The sequence below is a fragment of the Pristis pectinata genome, chromosome 16, assembly GCF_009764475.1.
Source record: "Pristis pectinata isolate sPriPec2 chromosome 16, sPriPec2.1.pri, whole genome shotgun sequence".
Classification (NCBI taxonomy): Eukaryota; Metazoa; Chordata; class Chondrichthyes; order Rhinopristiformes; family Pristidae; genus Pristis; species Pristis pectinata.
This window is the reverse complement of record NC_067420.1, coordinates 23037536-23057788: the sequence shown is the minus strand read 5'-3', so window position 1 is coordinate 23057788 and position 20253 is coordinate 23037536. Positions and strand designations below refer to the sequence as shown.

Sequence of the window (20253 nt, the reverse complement as noted above, 5' to 3'; positions counted from 1 at the left end):
CCTTGGTTGGCATGGACGAGTTGGGTCAAAGGGCCTGTTTCTGTGCTATATTTCTCTTTGACTCAAATGAACTGAAATTAGGGTTTCTGATAATATAAACATTTCTCATTCCTTCATTCTACTTCTCCCTTCCATTGGCAGCTGCACCTTCAATTGCCATGGTCCTAAAAGCTCTGAGATTTCTCTTTAAACGCCTGCCTTTCCACTTCTTTTAAGAACCCTCCTGTAATTCCACCAAGATTTTAGTTACACACCTAGTATTTCCTTCTTTGACCCAGTGACAGCTTTGGTCTAATAATAATGGGAAGCATTTGGGACTTATCCTCCATTAAAATTGAATCAAAAAACTCGAATGTTCAGTGTTGTGAATAGATTTCTTTGTATTCTGTATAAGAGAAGTATTGCAAAGCAATACATTTCCAGTCTTTTAAACCAGAACATTACAACATATAACCCATAGAATGCATCACACATGCACCACCCTATCTTTATAGAAATAAAAGCTAATTCCATTGCACTGTGGGGTGAGAGCAGTGCAATGGGATTAACTTTGGATTTTTAACAAAAAAAATAGGGTGGTGCATGTGTGATGCATTCTATGGGTTTTGTGTTTTAACTCCAACGAAATCTGAACACAGGCACTGGTCCAGAGGATATACATTTTTAGACAGGTTGTTATTATCATCTCACTATCTACTAGACAACCAGTGCCTGTGTTCAGACCTCGTTGGGGTTAAAATGTGACAAATCATAAAAATGCAAATATGAGACTCTTAGAAGAAATACAACCAGTGAGTCTGAAAACCTTGATTAAAGTAATGCACAAAAAGTCCAAAGGATGAGCCTATGTTAATATGGGAATCAAGCACTGAACATGCAAATACATACTGGACATGCAAATACGTACCTGCATCCCAAAAATACAGGCTATTCTAATTGCACAGCGGATTCCTTCCAAGCAAAGAAAAGCTACATCAGGATCATCACAGTCTTGTAATCCAACACTGAAAGCTGCTAATAATGGTGTCCATGCCAACTGCAAATAGAAATATTTAGATCTTGAGCATTGACTTTACAATATCTGATTTATTACCTCAAAATAAAGCATCTACAATGAGACAAGCAGAATTAAAAGCTATTGTATAACAATACATTTCACAAAATACCTCAGAAATCAAAGACAGTAACAAATACTGATACTTTCTGATACCAATATTAATTCAAAATACACTTGAAACAAGACGTCACAAGCTCAAAATAAGGGACTGCCATTCAGGACTGAGAAGAAATTTCTTTCCCAAACAATGAATCTTTGGAATTGTCTACCCAAGAGGCTGTGGGGAGTCACAGGGTATTCAAAATAACCAATTTCTCAATATCAATATTCAAAAGGCATGATGAACTGAATGGCAGATGGTACCATACATCTTTTATGACACTTGACCACTGCAGGTTATGCCTAGCTAGGATCTACAATCTCACTGATTTCATTGGGGATTACAGAAGTGAGAAATGCTGAGAAGAGACCAAAATTCTCTTTTATCATTTCAGTTTGATCCACTTAATTATAATTGCTTCTCTATGTCACAGATGTTCTGAGATCCCCATAAAAGCAAAAGCTTTGAAAACCAAAGATGGAGGCTTTCCCAAGAATGAAAGTGTTCAAGAGTTTTGGGGACTTAAACTATCCTCAGATGCCTTACCACTTAGGTCAATTTGCTCGAGTCTGGAACAGTTCAGGCCAGCAAGAAGGGTCCATGCATCTGAACCAGATAACTTTGGGTGTGTGGTGACAGTGGACAGTGATTTTGGACAGCAGCTCATTGCCACACAATAATATAAAATATACAGAACTTAAATATTTCACCACTGCATAGTAAATTTACCTTCAGAAACATCAAATCTGGATTCATTTCTTATGAGCTCTATTTAAAGAAAAATAAAGATTACTTTTTCTGAAGATTTTTCTACAGTTAGAAGACCTTCCATGATCCAACTAGGATTGCAATTGAACCATCTGGTCACAAAACAGATTTTAAAAAGTGGTTCTGCTTTGAATTTTCCACTGTTTTAAGAGCTCACTCAAAAATCTCAGCATTGTCCCTATTCTGGAATACACCCATGAGCAAAGGTTATCAAGCGAGGAACTTGGATTCAAAGAATAATTCAATTACTTCACAAAGTACACTGAAAATGCAACACATGTTCAACAGTGCTGGTCACAAGCTTTTCTGGAATTGCATGCAATACCATAAGTCACAGTTGACACTTTGGAATTGAGTCACTCTGCTACTATTCCCAGTCAGTCACTTCAATGGGGAAAAAAGTGATTCTATATTTGGTTAGCAACTTACTTTAAACATTGGTCTGACATGCTCAAGATGTGTTGCACTGGTAAATGGTGCCTGTGCATGGCTTACTGCTTCCATCAAGACCTTGGCAGTTTTTGCCATTTGCTCCATCTCAAGATTATACAGCAGCCTTCTCTGTTTCTCAGTAGCTACACCTACAAATCAAGATGACAAAAATCAGCATTTATATTCTACTGTCAATTAAAGTTAACCCATAAAAAGTAGTATTATGCAAGGCATTAGTCCAATCAAGGGATCAGCCAATTAATTAAGATTTTAAAACTTGTGCTGAATCCCTTAATTGAGTTACCACTGATGCAACTAGCATTGTTTACATCATGAATGCCATTTTTAAGCAAACATTTGCAGTGCTAATACCAAGTAGAGGAAACGCAATGATACACGACTTACAATTTACCTACAGTATTACAAAATTAGTTTGCAATTTAGCTACATATTCCATGTGTACACAGTGGTAAATGTACACATTTAAGAACAACTAGTCCATTTGACACTTGATCAACAATACTTTCATTTCTGCCAAGTGATCTTGCAATTATATCCATCTACATATTGAGGCTCTTGTATTTAAGAAACAATGAAAGGCAGCTTATGAAACAAAAGCTATTTTATGTAGCTTGAATCACTTGATCAACACATTAATGAATAAGTGCTCATTCCAATGCATTGATCTTCAATAGTTTAGACAACAGTAATTTTGAGTGTACTTGCGCTGTATCTGCTTGCGTGTCCAATATCCTGATTTACCAATAAAGGTCTTCAATTTAGTAGAAAATAGGGAATGGAAAGAAACAAAACTTCCTCCAAGCACACGTAATACAGTGCACAAAGAAAAAGAAAAGATGCTTCACCAAATGCACATCCATTTAGAGCACATGGATCATCAGCTCAGATTCATAATTAATATTTTCAAGATTTATCAATGACAATGATATACAAGACTATTCGGACAAACTAAAAAATACAATGGGCACCACATTCATAAGCACAGTCTATTGAAACTACTATAGTTAAACATGTCTGACTCACTTGGTTTTGTGGATTTTGGCGTCATTGAAAATTCCTTTGTCTCTTTCAGTGTGATTTTCTTTCCTGCAATCTCATCATAAATGGAAGACAAGTATTCTCCTGGCAGATCTTTGCTATCATGGATCCCACGATTCATCTTAATGTATTGTTCTTTGGTCATTTTGTTCTTTATCTGGTCAATGTATAAAATAATTTAAACCTTGCAATAGTTATTGATATTTTATGTGACTCTTGAAACATGATGATTAAATTTTAAAGCTACTAGTAGTGTACTAAAAACATTCATTTACGTCAACCGCAGCTTAGTTCCTGAATTCTCAAGTCAGAAATGTTGCAAGCTTAAGTCCCATTTCAAAGTCTTGAATGAATAATCTTGGATTACTTTTCAATGCAGCGCAAAGGGAATGATGCTGTTATTTGAGAAAGTTAAAGCAAGATACCACTTGCCCTGAGGTAGATGTGAAAAGTTATGTGGCAATATTTTAAAGAAAGGTTCTCCCACTGTTGTAGCCAAAGCATAATTTTGATTGGATTATCTGATCATTTTTCTCATAGCTGCACTTAGAAGGTCTTGAAACAGCAAAGCAAATGAAGTTTACTCTTTATTATCTATAGCTTATTATTTTTATGTTCTTTGTCATGACCTAATTTGCAACAAGTAGCTCTCATACCACTAACTGCTGTTTATTTGGCAGTAACAATCAGAGTTGATGCCAAAAGCATTGGGATAAATTTTCAACTAGCTGGTGATCCAAAATGGGTGCCTGCTGTACAAAAATTTCGAAGTTCCTCACATTATTCACAATAACAGAAAGGAAAATTTTATTTTGTGGTTAGACATGGTAATAGTGGCATGCAAAAGTCTGGGCACCCCTGGTCAAAATTTCTGTTAATGTGAATAGCCAAGCGAGTAAAAGATGACCTGATTTCCAAAAGGCATAAAGTTAAAGATGACACATTTCTTTAATATATTAAGCAAGTTTACTTTTTTATTTCCATCTTTTACAGTTGCAAAATAACAAAAAAAGGAAAAGGGCCAGAAGCAAAAGTTTGGGCACCCTGCATGGTCAGGACTTAGCAACACCCCCTTTGGCAAGTATCACAACTTGTAAACGCTTTCTGTAGCCAGCTAAGAGTCTTTTAATTCTTGTTTGGGGGATTTTCGCCCATTCTTCCTTGCAAAAGGCTTCTAGTTCTGTGAGATTCTTGGGCCATCTTGTATGCACTGCTCTTTTGAGGGCTATCCACAGATTTTTGATGTTTAGGTTGGGAGACTGTGAGGCCATGGCAAAACCTTCAGCTTGTGCCTCTTGAGGTAGTCCACTGTGGATTTTGAGGTGTGTTTAGGATCGTTATTCTGTTGTAGAAGCCATCATCTTTTCATCTTCAGTTTTTTTTTAAAACAGATGGTGTGATGTTTGCTTCCAGAATTTGCTCGTATTTAATTGAATTCATTCTTCCCTCTACCAGTGAAATGTTCCCCGTGCCACTGGCTGCAACACAAGCCCAAAGCATGATCGATCCACCCCCGTGCTTAACAGTTGGAGAGGTGTTCTTTTCATTAAATTCTGCACCCTTTTTTCTCCAAACATACCTTTGCTCATCGCGGCCAAAAAGTTCTATTTTACTTTCATCAGTCCACAGGACTTGTTTCCAAAATGCGTCAGGCGTGTTTAGATGTTCCTATGCAAACTTCTGACGCTGAATTTTGTGGTGAGGACGTAGGAAAGGTTTTTTTCTGATGACTCTTCCATGAAGGTCATATTTGTGCAGGTGTCGCTGCACAGTAGAACAGTGCACCACCACTCCAGGGTCTGCTAAATCTTCCTGAAGGTCTTTTGCAGTCAAACAGGGGTTTTGATTTGCCTTTCTAGCAATCCTACAAGCAGTTTTCTCGGAAAGTTTTCTTGGTCTTCCAGACCTCAACTTGACCTCCACCGTTCCGGTTAACTGCCATTTCTTAACTACATTACAAACTGAGGAAACAGCTACCTGAAAACTCTTTGCTATCTTCTTACAGCCTTCTCCTGCTTTGTGGGCATCATTTATTTTAATTTTCGAGTGCTAGGCAGGTGCTTCGAGGAGCCCATGGCTGCTGATTGTTGGGACAAGGTTTGAGGTGTCGGGGTATTTATAATGCTTTGAAATTTGCATCACCTGGCCTTTCCTAATGATGACTGAACAAACCATAGTCTTAACAAGCTAATGAAGGTCTGAGACCTTGGTAAAAGTTATCTGCGAGCTCAAATCTCTTGGGGTGCCCAAACTTTTGCATGGTGCTTCTTTCCCTTTTTTCACTCTAAAATTGTACGAAACAAAAATAATACACTAATCTTGCTTAAAATGTTGAAAGGAATGTTTCATCTTCAACTTTATGACTTTTGGAGATCAGTTCATCTTCTACTCACTTAACTATTCACAGTAACAGAAATTTTGACCAGGGATGCCCAAACTTTTGCATGCCACTGTATACCTGTGTATAGAGATACAAGTGCTGCGTGCACAAGGAACTGAACTATCAGGTTGGGTTGAGATGGCAAGGAGGAATGGAGAATGATCCAAATCCCAAGTCATTGTGAACGCTGACTGCTTTTGTTGCGTAGCCCAGAAAATCCAATGACAACATCAATATAAATATTCAGGTTACAGGACTATCTCCTGAAGTTCATTACCTGAGGGCTGTGTAAATCTGTTGTCAGCATTATTATAGAGTAGGCCAGAACATACGCCGTATCAGCACTCGTAAACATTGTCTGTCTGGGTGGGGTGGGATGGAAGATGCAAAAAGTACACAACTTAATGAAATAAATGCTTAAAATTTCGAAGTACAGTTTAAAAACATTACCAATCCCCTTTAAAGCATAATAATTCCTGAATTACCCTTGATTGCACTCTAAATATCTAGCTGCAAATTTTTCCATGAGTCGATCAATTTTCTGTGCTTCACCAGGCAGACGAAATCCTTCAAGGAATATTCGTAATGCTGACACAAAATCCTTCTCGCAGAAATCAAGCTGGTCAACGTAAGCATACATCACCTCTTTGTTGAATTTGCTATTTTCTCCTAAGAATTCACCCACTTGGCTCTGTGAAAGTATGCAATATGTCATTCAGGTATGTCAAATTCAATGTGTATTAGACAACAAAATACTTAATGGAAAAGACACATAAATAAAAAACTGTGGAAAGCATACGTTTTAAAATTCATAATTATAAAATTGTGCCAACATTGGAGTAGCTTAAAGTAAACATTCCAGAATAAGATCCTTCAAATAATAATTATACCCTAACAATGCCATCCACATGAGATTGAATAAGTAAGGTGGGTTAAACTTGGTATGAGATCAGCAAGCACATACAAGTTAGGAAGAAATCCTTCAGAAAGGAAAATGAGCCAGTGTACAGTTCCTGCAAAAATATCACAAACTATAGTATAGACATTCACTTGGGCTGTCACATTCATCTCCACCCACTCTTAATTAAATGAGAACATTTGACTGCATGATAAATCTGTTGTTAAATCAACTGCATCTATAATCATGGGCAGAGAACATGAATTGTCTGTCAAGTAGTTTTCAGATCTTTTCCAGGTGATATTTTAGATCAAGTTAGATTGAATACTCATAGTAGCCTAAAATATCTAGTCAGGAAAAGTAAGTATGATCCTTACCTTCCAGACCCTCAAAAATAACAGTTAAGAACAGTGAACACACTAAAATTTTTGAGAAGGGAAACTTGGATTCTCCATTAGTAAACTGGCCAAAATGTTTTCATTAAAAATAAATTGTTACAATAAAAATATTATTTATAGAGTTACTATATCTTTAGCACATCTCACCGAATCTAATCTTTCTTCCTGTTGAAGAAACTGTGCAATGTCTTCAGCTGTTGTGCCTAACATTCCTTGTTCCTGCAAGTACTGTATACCTCTCTTTGGTTTCCTGTTGAATCTAAAGACAAAATTTGAATTATGGCGATTTCTATAATTGACATATTTTATTTAACTCTGACAAAAATAAAAAGGAAACAAATCCTAACAGTTATCCCAAATTACAAATCCACAGTGCGTCAGGATGATACAGCTCATTCATTTACAGAAGTTGACGCTGAGCAATTCATCTGCCTGCAATAGTACAAACCACATACTATAGCAGCAGGTGCAATGCACTTCTGAAATTTGGTTCCACTGAAGTCAACGTAGTGTGTTTAGCATTCACAATTGGATATGCAGTGTAGGGCAATAGGATGGTTTGACATGTGGGTTTATACCTTTGAGAATCATTGATAAATACTGAAGGTTCTGATATAATGAAGACCAATTTCAGGATAATTGCCAGAACTACTAAAATGCTGGTGCAAAACTATGTTTTGTGCAAATACACACACGTACACAGATATTTCAGGTAGAAGAACGTTAATCCCATCTGAGGGGAAAGGGGACCAAAGCCTGAGAAATTAACAAAAAAAATTGGGAAGGTGAATGGCATGTCAGTTGAGTAACTCCAGTGAGAACCTGACTGAATGTGGAAGGAGAAACTGAACAGGAAAATAAGAGAAGAGGAATACAAAACAATGGCAGTAAACATACAAAGGAACCCAAGAGTCTTACTTAAGCATATAAATGCTGAGCGTGTGGTAAGAGAAGGGGTGCTCTCATTGAGGGAAAGGAGGCAGCAAGGCTGGAATATGAGATGAGTGCTTTATATTGATCTTAATACAGGAGATATTGCTGTCAAAATCTCAAAAAGGTGAGCTAGCAAAGATCACAGATTTGCCAATAATTATAAGCTGGTGGTATTCAAGCACATCATCTGGTCTTAATGTGACACATTAAAAGTAAATACAACTTTACAGAAGGGCTTGTTGTAATCTTCCAATTCTCATGAGCAAGGGAGGCACTGGTGGACCAGAAGATGGCAAATTTACCACTTTTGTTGAAAAATGGGTGCAAAGACATACAGTAACTGCAGGCCAGTCAGCTTAACCTTGACTGTGAGGAGGCATTTAGAAACAAATGTTACTTAGCATTACTTGGAAGGAACTTGGAAAAGCCCAAGTTGATGAAGGCAAGCCTACACACAAGTGTTAAAGGGAAATATTGTTTGACTATATAAACAAAATGTTTTGAGGTAACAAATTTGATGAAACAACAGTAGGATACAAAACTAACATAATTTGGAGGATATTCAGAAGGCACTTAAAAAGTCCTATACAAAAGACTGATTAGCAAACCTGAGGCCTGTGAAATTCAAGTGTGAATAGCAGCAAGAATAGGTCATTGGCTACAAGACAGGATGAGAAAAGTAATAAACTATCACTTGTCAGACTAGAGAATACTCAGCATGGTGTTTCCCACCAGTCAGTGATGGAACCACTACTTCCTAATAAATGTTAGTAACTGACTTGAGTCTGCAGGGTAAAATTTCCAAGTCTGCAGGTGACCCAAAGTGTGGCATACAGCAAGGAACATAGATATAGCCTGCAAGATGACACAGGTTGACAGGCTGAGTGGGTAGACTTATAACAAATGAAATTTAATACAGGCAAGTGCAATGTTCTATGTGAAGACACAAAGAGCAGTAAGAAATGAAAGCAAATGGCACTGCTCTAAAACGGTACAGAGGAACAAAAGGACAGGTGTACATGTACATAAATCCTTAGAAATTGTCAAAACATGCTAAGAGAGCAGATAGTAAAATGTATGGCATACCAATAAAGAGTACAAAACTAGTGAAGTTATAAAAACTATGGCAAAATTAATGGTTAGGCCACAACTTAAGTATTCCTTTGAAATGTGATCACTTAACCTCAAGAAGGTCGGATAAAGGGCACCCAAAGATTTAACAGAATGGTTTAAGAGCATGAGAGATTTCAGCTGTATGTTCTCCAGTAAGCAAGCATGGTTGAGAGGCAACTTGATACAAATTCATGACTGGAGAGAGAGGGTATATTGCAGGTAGCTATTTCCATAAGCTATTAGTTCAAGGACCAGTAAAAAGAGATTGAAAATTTTGGACAAATAATACAAGGGGGACGTGAAGAAAAGCTTAAATTTACTCAATGTATAGAGTACAGATGTGGAATTCACTGCCTTTAAGTGGAAACAGAATAATTAAATGCCTTCCAAGAGATTTATGAGTCTTATACCTGCAATAAGCATGCCATCACATGACAAAGGGTTGGACACACCAGACTCGAATCCACTGCAGGTAAGAGATAGGAATTTAACAGATACACACAAGATCTTAAAATGTCTCAACAGGGTGGGTATAGAGAAGACATTTTCTCTTGTGCAATGATCTGGAACTTGGGGTGGGGGGGGGGGGGTCACTATTTAGAAATAATGGGTTATCCAACTAAAACAAAAAGTGATTTTTCTTCTTTCAGATGATTGAGATTTGAAACTCTTTCTCAAAGGTCATTGGAAGCAGAGGTTTTGAACATTTTAAGGCAGAGAGAGGTAGATTAGGATTTCCCCTTAATCTTAAAACAAAATATTTCTCCGTAATCTGGTTTCGATTTAGGAGTCAAAGGGTGATGCCTGTCAGTACTGGGGTCCCGCAAGGATCAGTGCTGGTACCCTTGTTGCTTGTAATATCCACAAATGAAATTGGCTGAAAAAATAGTTGGCAGATGGGGTTTAATCCAAACTAATGTACAGTCATGCATTTTGCAAGCACTAATGAGGTTAGGACATACTCCATGAATAGCAGGATCTTAGGGAGATTGAGGAACAGCAGGACCTCATGGTACAAGTCCACTGATCCTTGAAGGTGGCAAAGTAAATTAAGTTGTTAGGAAGGAATATGGGATATGGCCTTCATCAGTTGGGACATGGAATAAACTAGGGACGTTATGCTTCAACTTTAAAAAAAAACTTGGTCAGACCTCAGCTGGAGTACTGTGTATGGTTCAGGTGACCAAGATAAAGGAAAGATGTGATAGTGCAGAAGAGATTCACCAGGATGTTCACTGGTATGGAGCAGTTCAGTTATGAGGAGAGACCGGAGAAGCCAAGTGTTTTCTCCCTGGACCAGAGGAAGTTAAGAGAGGACATGATTGAGGTATATAAAATTATGAGTATGAATAGGGTAAACTGCAGTAACTATTCCCCACATCAGAGGGGATATGAGGAGGTCATCTAAAGAGTGGCAAGTACCTCAAATGCATTGCTTGAGAGAGTGGTTGAAGTTGGGTCACTGACAGCATTTAAGTGTCTAGATGAACACTTGAATCACTTTAGGCAAAGAGGGCAATGGACCAAGTGCTGGGCAATGGGATGGTGCCCACTCGTCAGTGTGGACAAGTTGGGTCAAATGGCCTCTTTCCATGCTCTGTGATTTAATAGAACACACGACCTTACTTTGTGTATGGCAATGTTTCCCTCAAACATTAACAGTGACAAAATACACTTGTTAAATATACAAAAGCAAAAAACATATTTTGCTGTTAAGAACTAAATTGCATAAATTTCATTCAGAAATGTAAGCTCATTATTCATCATACTGCATGCAAATAATATTTACAATAATTACTCCACATTGCACAGTAAAATTGATAAATTGTCATTTAAAGTTGACAATTCCATTCCCAGAATTGAGTCAAAGGATTGGTTTAGAATCTGCAGGGAAAAACATTGATAAGGTTATTGAAATTTAAAATGAAAGGCTTATTTTACCAAAAAAAAGTGCCTTGAAAATAAAGTCAGGAGAAGACAGGTAACTAAAATGCAGATTGAAGCCAACCTAAAGTGAAATATTGTCACAAAACCAGATTGAGCTGGTAAGGGGATCTTGGATCTTAAATTTAGGTCAATATGGAGACACACATGGCTCTCCACCAATATTTGCCATAGGGACTAATAACTCAATACCATTGTTACAGACTGATCATGATATTAGCTTCATTCAAGAGAATTACATTTGAAAGGAGTCAGGCAGACAGTCAACCAAGCATTATTTAGCATAACCCTTTTCAGAAAAAGTAAAGATACAAAGCTTCTCGGGATCACAATTTTCTGAAAACTTTGGTAGCTGGTTTATTATTGTCACATGTACCGAGATACAGTGAAAAGCCTTTGTTTGTATGCCAGACAGACCACTCCGTATGAAAGTACATCAAGGTAACACAAAAAGAAAGAAAACAATGCAGAATATTGTGTTACAGTTGCAAAGAGTGCGTCAACGGTAAAGCAAAACTCAGATAACCTGTTATCTGATTATTCTCAAATCCCTCACAGGGTGCCAATTCCTGTGGTCCCTCTAACATTGCCCTTGTTCGTTCTGTCTTTAAACCCGCCTGCTTCCGTTTCCTGTGCTCCCTTGAAACTTGCTGTGTTCACTGGAAAATTTATTGTATCACTGTACTGATTTTCAAACAAAAATGAATTAAAAGATTTTGAAATGATGACTGATTAATTGAAGAAAAACATCCAATTGCTAGGAAAATCTGCCAGTCCGGCACCAGTCCCAAGTGTTATTTAGAACCCAAAACTTTAAACACAACTGTTTATGAAGTCAATTTTCTGATTTTTTTTTGTTTTTAATCTACTTAAATTTATCTTCCTTTCCCTTATTATTAATGGTTTGCACTCAAAGCAAAAAACGTTAGCCCAAACCTTAAGCACAAACCTTCCAAGCTTTCAAGTCCAATTTTACTCTAGTTTCCATTCAAGCTCATTTGCATATCAAAGTAAAATTCCCCATAAACAAATGCAAATGAGGGATCATTTAAAATACTTTTAACAAAGATTGCCAGTGAGAAAAAAAATGCTTGAAATAATTTAAGTAATAACCCGATGCAGCTGTTTTGTATGGCTGAAACTGATATTAACAAAAACAATCTTTTTAGTCAGTCTCCAACCGGATTTTAAATTGAAAATTTTATAAACCAATAGCAAACTACTTAAAATATTATTCAGCTTTCAGTATTAAGAAAGGTTTAATACAGAAGAGCCTCTTTAAATGCTTAGTAAAAGTTACTGCTAACAAAAACTCTATTTATTCTATAGGTCTTGATATTTCTTGAGGTTTTGTGTTAAATTGTGTGCACTTGTGTAAATTGCATAGAGAAAAGTTTGGTTTATACTTTTGTCGATACACAGCAGTTTGAGGTTTTCAAAATTAACTTCCACACACAAAGACTTGACTGACTGAAAAGGCACAAGTTTGGCTTCTATTGTTGGGGTAAATTTTAATATTAATTTTGTGCTCAGGGCACAGGTCAACGTGATTTACAGGATAATTCCGCTCCAGGGACACGTGTAAATTAGCACCTGCCAACGAAATCATTTTATTAAATTCTGGGCTGTGGTGCGAGACTCAGCATGATTATTTTATCATGCCAAATGACTAATTCTGCCTAATAGTCTAAACAATAGCAGCCAATTAGTTACTCACACTCTCTATTTATAAAGTTGATAGTGGCTGCTGGCAACATAATGGACAGTGGCTCAGATATTTGTCAACTTGATAATACACAAAACTGCATAAAAAATATTCTACTGATGTCATTATATTTGATAACTCACAAATCTATTCCTTGTTCTATAATATCCTTCTGTTGCTTCAGGACTTCAAATTGTTCAGGATCATCTGCTGCTGATGTCTGAGCACCAACACTCCCAACACCAGATGATACTGTCGAATCAAAGGAATTTGTACTTCCTCGTCTGCGTGCTGCTTCTGCACGCTTGCTTTCACTGTTATCTTGTTCAGATGGCTTCTCCTGGCCTGTACAATTTACAAAAACAAAGGATATTTCAGTCGCACTATTTGACAACTTCAGTTTAGAAATTGTAAACATAACTTAAAAATCTAAAACTTAAAATTTCATAGAAGTACCATTTTAGGTTTTACATTGTAGAAAGTAAATAATTAAATATTCATGCATTTTAGAAACCTACCAAGATTGGACTGCAGATTTGGATTTATATACAAATCTTTACTCCATTCAACCTTGCATTTCAGGATGGAAACCAAACACTCTAATCCTTTCTTTCTAAGACTCAGCTCCTAGAGGGTAGATAAGTAGTATCTGCTCAGTACATTTAAAAGACAAATGGAAGCTCTAGAAAATCCATAAACCTGAATCACTTTCTGCTTTTCAGACCAGCTCATATTCAGAACAAGGTTTAAAATAATAAAGACTTACATTTTGTTTTAAAACACAAAGTATTCCCTTAAAAGCTACAATATCAGAAAGCGATACATTTTGTGCTTGTGGCCCCAAGAAAAATAAATCTTCAGATACAACTTGCTTCTGAAAACATTTACACTTAAGCTATTAATCAGCAAAAAGCTCAACCATGGTACTTGCTCAACATTTAGCATGAATATTATAACTCTATAAACATATGGACAGGCCTCTCCCTCTTAAATACTAAATTACACTGGGAAGAGCAGATGAAAGTATAATTGGCAACATTTGGGAAATGACTGAACTTGTAGTTTCTATTGAGTAAAATGGTCTCACAGAAGAAATACAACCAGAAATCAGATCTTTCCGACCACAACCTGCCATCAATGAATCCACTGACCTACTTTGGATGTGGAATGCCCACTTACTGGGTGTCCACACCCACAAATCAGTCCCAATGGAAACGAAGTCTCAGCCAGCATAATGTGGAGACACCTTCTTCAACGGGCTTTGACAAAAGGAAAAGCTATAGTGAAGCTTGCCTCTTGTAAAAACCTATTAAGGCTTTCAAACAAACTTAAACTCTGACATTCAGAGACACTTAAAACTAGTAATTAAATTCAAAACAAAAGCAAACACTTAAAGTTGTACTGAAACAAAATTTTAAACATTGCAAAAATTGGACCTTCCCCTTTAAACCCCACCAACACCAATCCACAAGCACAGAATCCCCACTGAAATCAATAGGATGTCCAAGGCAATATGATACAAGACCTGATTGGCGATTTCACGGCATTATACAGACTGTGTGGGATGTGGAGTCCAGCAATGCACCATAACAATGGATACAGCATCATCTGTTACTCCAAGTTTCAGACTCCACATCTGGCAGTGCATGCACAGAAGCCTTGGACTTGTGCAAGATTTAATGGCTAAAAGGTGTGGTTCCAATCATAACTTCTTATGCCAGAGGAGCAAAATACCCCCCTGATGTTTTGTCCCCTTAGTATCATTTATATACAATCCTCATTTGGAGATACCCAAATTTAAGAAAAGTCCTATTTTGTTACACAGGCAAGCCCTGCATTATGGAGCAGTGAGGTTCCAAGAAAACTGTCTGTAATGCAAAACCCTATCACCTATTGAATCCCATGTTTTATGTGGAGGTGCGTTCCGAAAGGATGTTTTACTCTCAACAGCAATGATGAGCAGCACAGCAGCTGGCTCACAGTGGGGGGGTGGAGGGTGGGGGGTGGGTGCAGACATTAAAGAGATCGCCTTTTCAGTTTCTAAAGAAAATCCTTTAAGTGACCAGCAGCTGCATTTGGAGACACAAGTGACAAGTGACTGCAGTTGCTCATCACTTCTGAGCCTTCAGTTTAAATGGAGACATATTCGTTGGCTGCTTAGGTTTACGACTTGCTTTTAAACTTGCTGGCTGTTTCAGATATTTGAAGCTCGGGGGGTGGGAGGGGGGTATGCGAGACAGCAAAATGAACCAAACAGGCTATATAAGTACAACTCCAATTGTCGAGAAATGAGAGTTGAAAAAAAGTAGACAAAATTTGTTCTTTCTTTCGCATTGTGTGTTTAATATTCACCCCAACATAAATTCTTTAAGAGCCAATTTCCATAACCTGAACAGTCAGAACTCAGCAGTTGCCTGCAATCCTTTATTGTGCAGAACAATTAATTAACCCAAAGAATGTATTCTTCCCAGTAGAATTAGGCAAATTTAACTTCAACATCTGATTGCTGGATTGGGATTATGACATTTGTGTAAATGTGACAACATTGTAAAAGTCAGTTTACCTGAAGAGGTGTCATCCCCAATTCTTGACCACTTCGCCCCTGAGCAATTTTTGACAAGTCATTTACAAGGCGCTCAAATATATTTGCAGCATTTAAATCGCAATCATAGTTCACATAAATATCAACTACACATTGAGCATCTGTAATATGAAGAGAAGGAAGTTTAATCTTTCTCAAATGCCACCATCTCCCCATGTTGTGCTTTTCTTTTTAGAAGCCATCTTCCAAAACTAAACAAGCATGCCATTAATTTTTCAAGATCTGCACTTTCAATTTAAATAGTTTCTTCAGATCCATATTTTCAATAATGACTACAAATATTCAGAATCAAGGATCAGGTTCAGTATACTCTGCAGTACAATACTTATGAGGTACACCGCGGATAGAACAAAAGTGCCAAATGATATCTGGATTTTTAAACTAAGGCATTGTATATGGATTCTGCTTTTTTCTGTACAGTTCAAAAAGTAGAAGTGGCCTTATTAATGATGAAGGGTATGAGATTTTCTTTGAGACGTATTCATCTTTCTCAAGGCAAATACACTACTTCATTTCAAGTGAGACAAATTCCAATTAAGAGAAAGTGTAATTTTATTGCATACAGTGTACTGGACCAAATATCAACACTTTCAAAAGGAGGACAGTATTTACATAAAAAAGATTGTGCATCACCTCCAATGTTTTATGTTATTTTGACTATTAGATGTGAAAATTAAATACACAAAATAAAATCTTGCAATATCTTAATCTTAACCTTGAAATACTGGTCACAACCCAAACTAGAATTCAAAGTTGGAAAGCATTACAAGATATAACCTGCACAAATTCTGGTCAGTGTCTGAATGACCATCCACTTATGCTCAAAGGTACTTCTGGATGTCTCCAAAATATTCAGAAAAATTTCTTTAAAGAAAACCTGTTTAATTGAAGAAGACAGAGGTTAATGATTCTTGTTCGTGAAACCATAAACCTGTCAAATTTGACAATTATCAACATTTTTATATGCTTGATTAAATAATCGATTCTACAATAGACCAAAACACAATACACCTGGACCCACAGAAAACCTTCGTGAAACATCTAAATTAGGCACAATTTTTCAAATGGATCAAGATTTGTTGCAGTTCATTTTCCTAATACGCAAGAATGAAAAGCACTCATTATGCAAACAACTTCAACTACAGAAGTTACATTTAAAGGTTTGCCTAATTTAGGAGACACTAAAGTAAAGTCAGCTAGATAGAAACCAAGGAAGGAATTCAACCGAGTTGTGAATAAAGTTGGTGGCCAGTTGCAACTCAAGAATGGACCACTGCATCATAACAAACGCCACAAATTAAACAACCTTCCTGGGCAGATGCAAATTCAGTGCTGCTTTGAGAAGCAAGCTGCCGATAGAAATAGCAGAGGTAAGAGAATTTATTTCGGAATTCCGCCAAGTCTACTGTTTGGTCATGACAGTCCATTATTTTGAGATGAGGTTTCAGTTAGTATGTTTTATTTTGCACCATGGGTTGCACAAAGTTTAAAGCAGTTAACTTTCCACTCATTTTTTCCTCACTTATGGAATAATAGACATGCAATTTTTAAAAAATCCAAATTTTTGCCAAAAGCGATCTATTATATCAGTCTTTCTAATATCATCTATTCTTTTTGTTAGCGTTATTGGAATTTTTTTCAACATAAAAAGATAATGGGAATATTTCCAACATAGGTGCTGAAGTAATTAGAAATTTTGCATCCCCCTCTGTGTTTAACTCTATGTTACAAAATACTTATTTTAAATTCAGTTCTTAATTGTCATTTTTAATAATCAGTATATTAGTCAGGAATGTGGAAACCAGTGATCTGAAAAAAAAATGTCTGATAACTTGTACTGACTGGTCAGATAACTCCACATAGCCAAGTGAAGTTTTCTGTTTTTAAATCCAACAATGTGCCACATTGGCAGCTTTTTGGGAATTAGATGATATTATGACTACATTACTGCAAAAGAAAAATACATAGATATGCCAGTCATTTATTTTGACCACACAAACATGCCTGCAAAAGTTCGTCTTCAATTTTTTACTTTATGGATATTGAAGTCATACCTCAATTTGCATTTTCAAGTGAATCTTGAAGTGCGAAAGCAGAGTGAGGAAAATAGCAAGTGAGAGTTCAAAGACATCTGGCACACCAGAGACTCCATTTTTGGACAAGGCCACACAAAGGTACTGCTTAATTGCAGTGATGAACATGTCATTTGTTTTGAAGACCGGGCCAGCATTTTGAAGGACTGACAAAAGAAGCTGCAGTGAAATTATTTTTGACCGCAGCTCATGAGACCTTGAAAACAAAAATATTTGAGATAAGAAATTATAAAAAGACTTCGCATATTATGATTAAATATCATATCAAATTCTGACATTTTTTCTCATATTATTTTGTAAAACTTTTGGCTAACCTCAAAAAGGCATGCAAAGCATGATTTTTTTTCCCCCTGAATACAATGATTTTTTTTTAAAGAAAGCATCAGTTCAATTAATTCCCACCAAATTACACTGTTTCTCATCTTTCCTATATTCACAAATGATAAAGATGTTAAAGTTACATTTCTGAAGAAACTGATTAGCTGGTTTCATGCAGTCAATGACAGAATTTGACCACGAAGTCAAATCTAGTTTCATAGACAACTCATAAGTTCAAAGGCCTTTAAGTAACCAAAATAGGTCCATCAAGTGCTAAAATGTTGCACCTACTACAGGTCAAATGAAGTAGATGTATTTGCTTATGCTTCTGATACCATATGCAACTTATAGATTGCTGAAAAACGCAGATAATGGCACAGCAATACAAACAATGATGTGGAAAGGTCAATCTTTCCACCTTCTCAGATTCCGCCCCCCCCTCCCACCACCTCACGCATCTGTTTACCTTTAGCCCCTTCCTTTCCTCTCCCACTCCCCTCATCACCCTTGGCCTCCCACCCTTCACCCCAACTCTCCAGCTGCAACCTGCAAGGGAAGGGAGGGGAAGGGGAGGGGACATGGATTGGAACGTCTCAGGGGAGGTGTGAGGAAGGGTGGTAAGAATGTGGGCAACATAGTCTTGCTCTTCCATGGTCTGCGAGAGTCTACACCCCTCAGTACATCTACCCACATTCCATGTGTACTCGACTTCTAGGTGTGGGCAGCAAAGCTTGGCCTCCAATTCTCTTGGACTTCCTTGCAATTAGACCAAGACCCTGCTCCACTGCAAGCATGTAGCTGCTGGGGTGCAACTGCCACTGCTTACTACAAGAATTTCTACACAGGCAATTTTTTCCCTCCTCAGAACTGGAGTGGAAGCATAGCTTAAAAAGGAGGGTTGAAGGAGAGAAACAGAAGGACTAAATTTCATTCCCTGTATCTTAACTTTTAAGTCTAAGTCAAATGAGGAACAGGAATAATTAGAATGAAAAACCCAAAGGAGCAAAAAAAGGGACAAAAGTAAAATCTAAATCAGATTAAGGATCTTCAACCTGAAACATGAACTCCATGTCTCTTTTCACAGATGTAGCCTGATCTGCCAAGTGCTTCCAGCAATTTTTTTTAAATTGAAAACATCCCAAACACAAAGGGATTGTAAATTGTTATTATGGTCATTTAGGAGTCATCCATGAATAAATAGCAGGGTATTTGTACAAATGTACATGTGATATTGAGTGTCACATCATTTGTCAATCAATAAAATTATTACCTTGCAACACAAACAAAAATGCAAACCGAAATACTATGTAAACAATACTGCCAGACATACAACAAGGAAATGCAAAGTTCCAAAACAAAATCCACAATCAGCTGGAATAAGTCACAAAGATTCCACAGGTTGATTCATGCCTTACTCGACTTTAAAAGGCCAAATTTCATGTCAAGACTATAAATTATCTTTAAATGGAAATGGGAACAATCATTTGCATAAACAGACTTAACTCAGCAACTTGATAACATGCGATGAATTTGAATGAGGAACTCGCAGCAAGGTTGCCAGTTTTCTTGTACTTTCAAAGTTAAGGGTGGCAGACACAATTTTGTAGTATTGCAGAGAAATGGAACTCAAGACATAGTCCTCCCACAATGTGCTAAATAACCATAAATTAATACTCCACTATTTTCCCCACCAATTTTGTGAATGAAGTGTCTTCTTGAACCACAAGACAAATACTTACACAACACTCCATGTCGGATTAGTTTTTTTCAAACATCATGAAATGCACTTACTTTGGATCAGGAGGTCCATCACTTAATGGCTTCATAGAAAGCTTACAAAGTGATCTGAAAACCAAAAATGCATCTTTCTGCAAAATGTGGGAGAATTTAGCATTGACAGGTGGCGGTACTAAAGCTTCAGTTTCCTAGAACCAAAAGGAAAATGTGATACATTAAATACAACCGCTTCAGTTAGATTACCCAGTTTTTTCTTAATACATTTCTTAAATAACCAACAACTTTACTCGTTATTTAGAAATTAATGCATTTTAATCTCAATCATTTTTAATATTTTCCAAACTGGAGATGTAAAGGAACAGGCTTTATTGTTTTAGAGGAGATTTTAAACATTGTGAGAACTAATAGTGTGGTGCTAAAATTAAATTATCTTTTAACTTGTTTTTTGCCCAAGTAAATTTTAAACAAAACTGTAAAATGGATATGAAAGGCAAAAATCACAACATATCCAGGGGATAAACATAATGCTGAATGGGCCGTGCCAAGAATATATTAGACTAACGACCAGACTTCAGGTCAGCATATGCTACTGAATTTCATGAAAAGGGATCAATTAAATGACAACCAAAAACTGCACTGCCACAAGTCTGAAATAAAAACAGAAAAATGCTGGAAATACTCATGTCAGGCAGCATCTGTGGAATTGACATTTCAAG

General features: G+C 36.9%; 1 protein-coding gene across 1 annotated transcript in view; it reads right to left on the bottom strand.

Annotated features, from left to right (window-relative positions):
* Positions 1-20253, bottom strand: part of LOC127578670 (brefeldin A-inhibited guanine nucleotide-exchange protein 2-like) — a 69771-nt gene that overhangs the window by 29098 nt on the left and 20420 nt on the right. The window contains exons 9-20 of the mRNA XM_052030934.1: positions 19592-19725; positions 17444-17678; positions 16167-16266; positions 15351-15490; positions 13306-13414; positions 12931-13132; positions 7240-7351; positions 6282-6487; positions 6074-6158; positions 3402-3573; positions 2355-2506; positions 908-1036 (exon numbers count right to left, since the gene is read on the bottom strand). Of these exons, the coding sequence (XP_051886894.1) occupies positions 908-1036; positions 2355-2506; positions 3402-3573; positions 6074-6158; positions 6282-6487; positions 7240-7351; positions 12931-13132; positions 13306-13414; positions 15351-15490; positions 16167-16266; positions 17444-17678; positions 19592-19725 (1776 nt within the window). The remainder of the gene's footprint in view (positions 1-907; positions 1037-2354; positions 2507-3401; positions 3574-6073; positions 6159-6281; positions 6488-7239; positions 7352-12930; positions 13133-13305; positions 13415-15350; positions 15491-16166; positions 16267-17443; positions 17679-19591; positions 19726-20253) is intronic.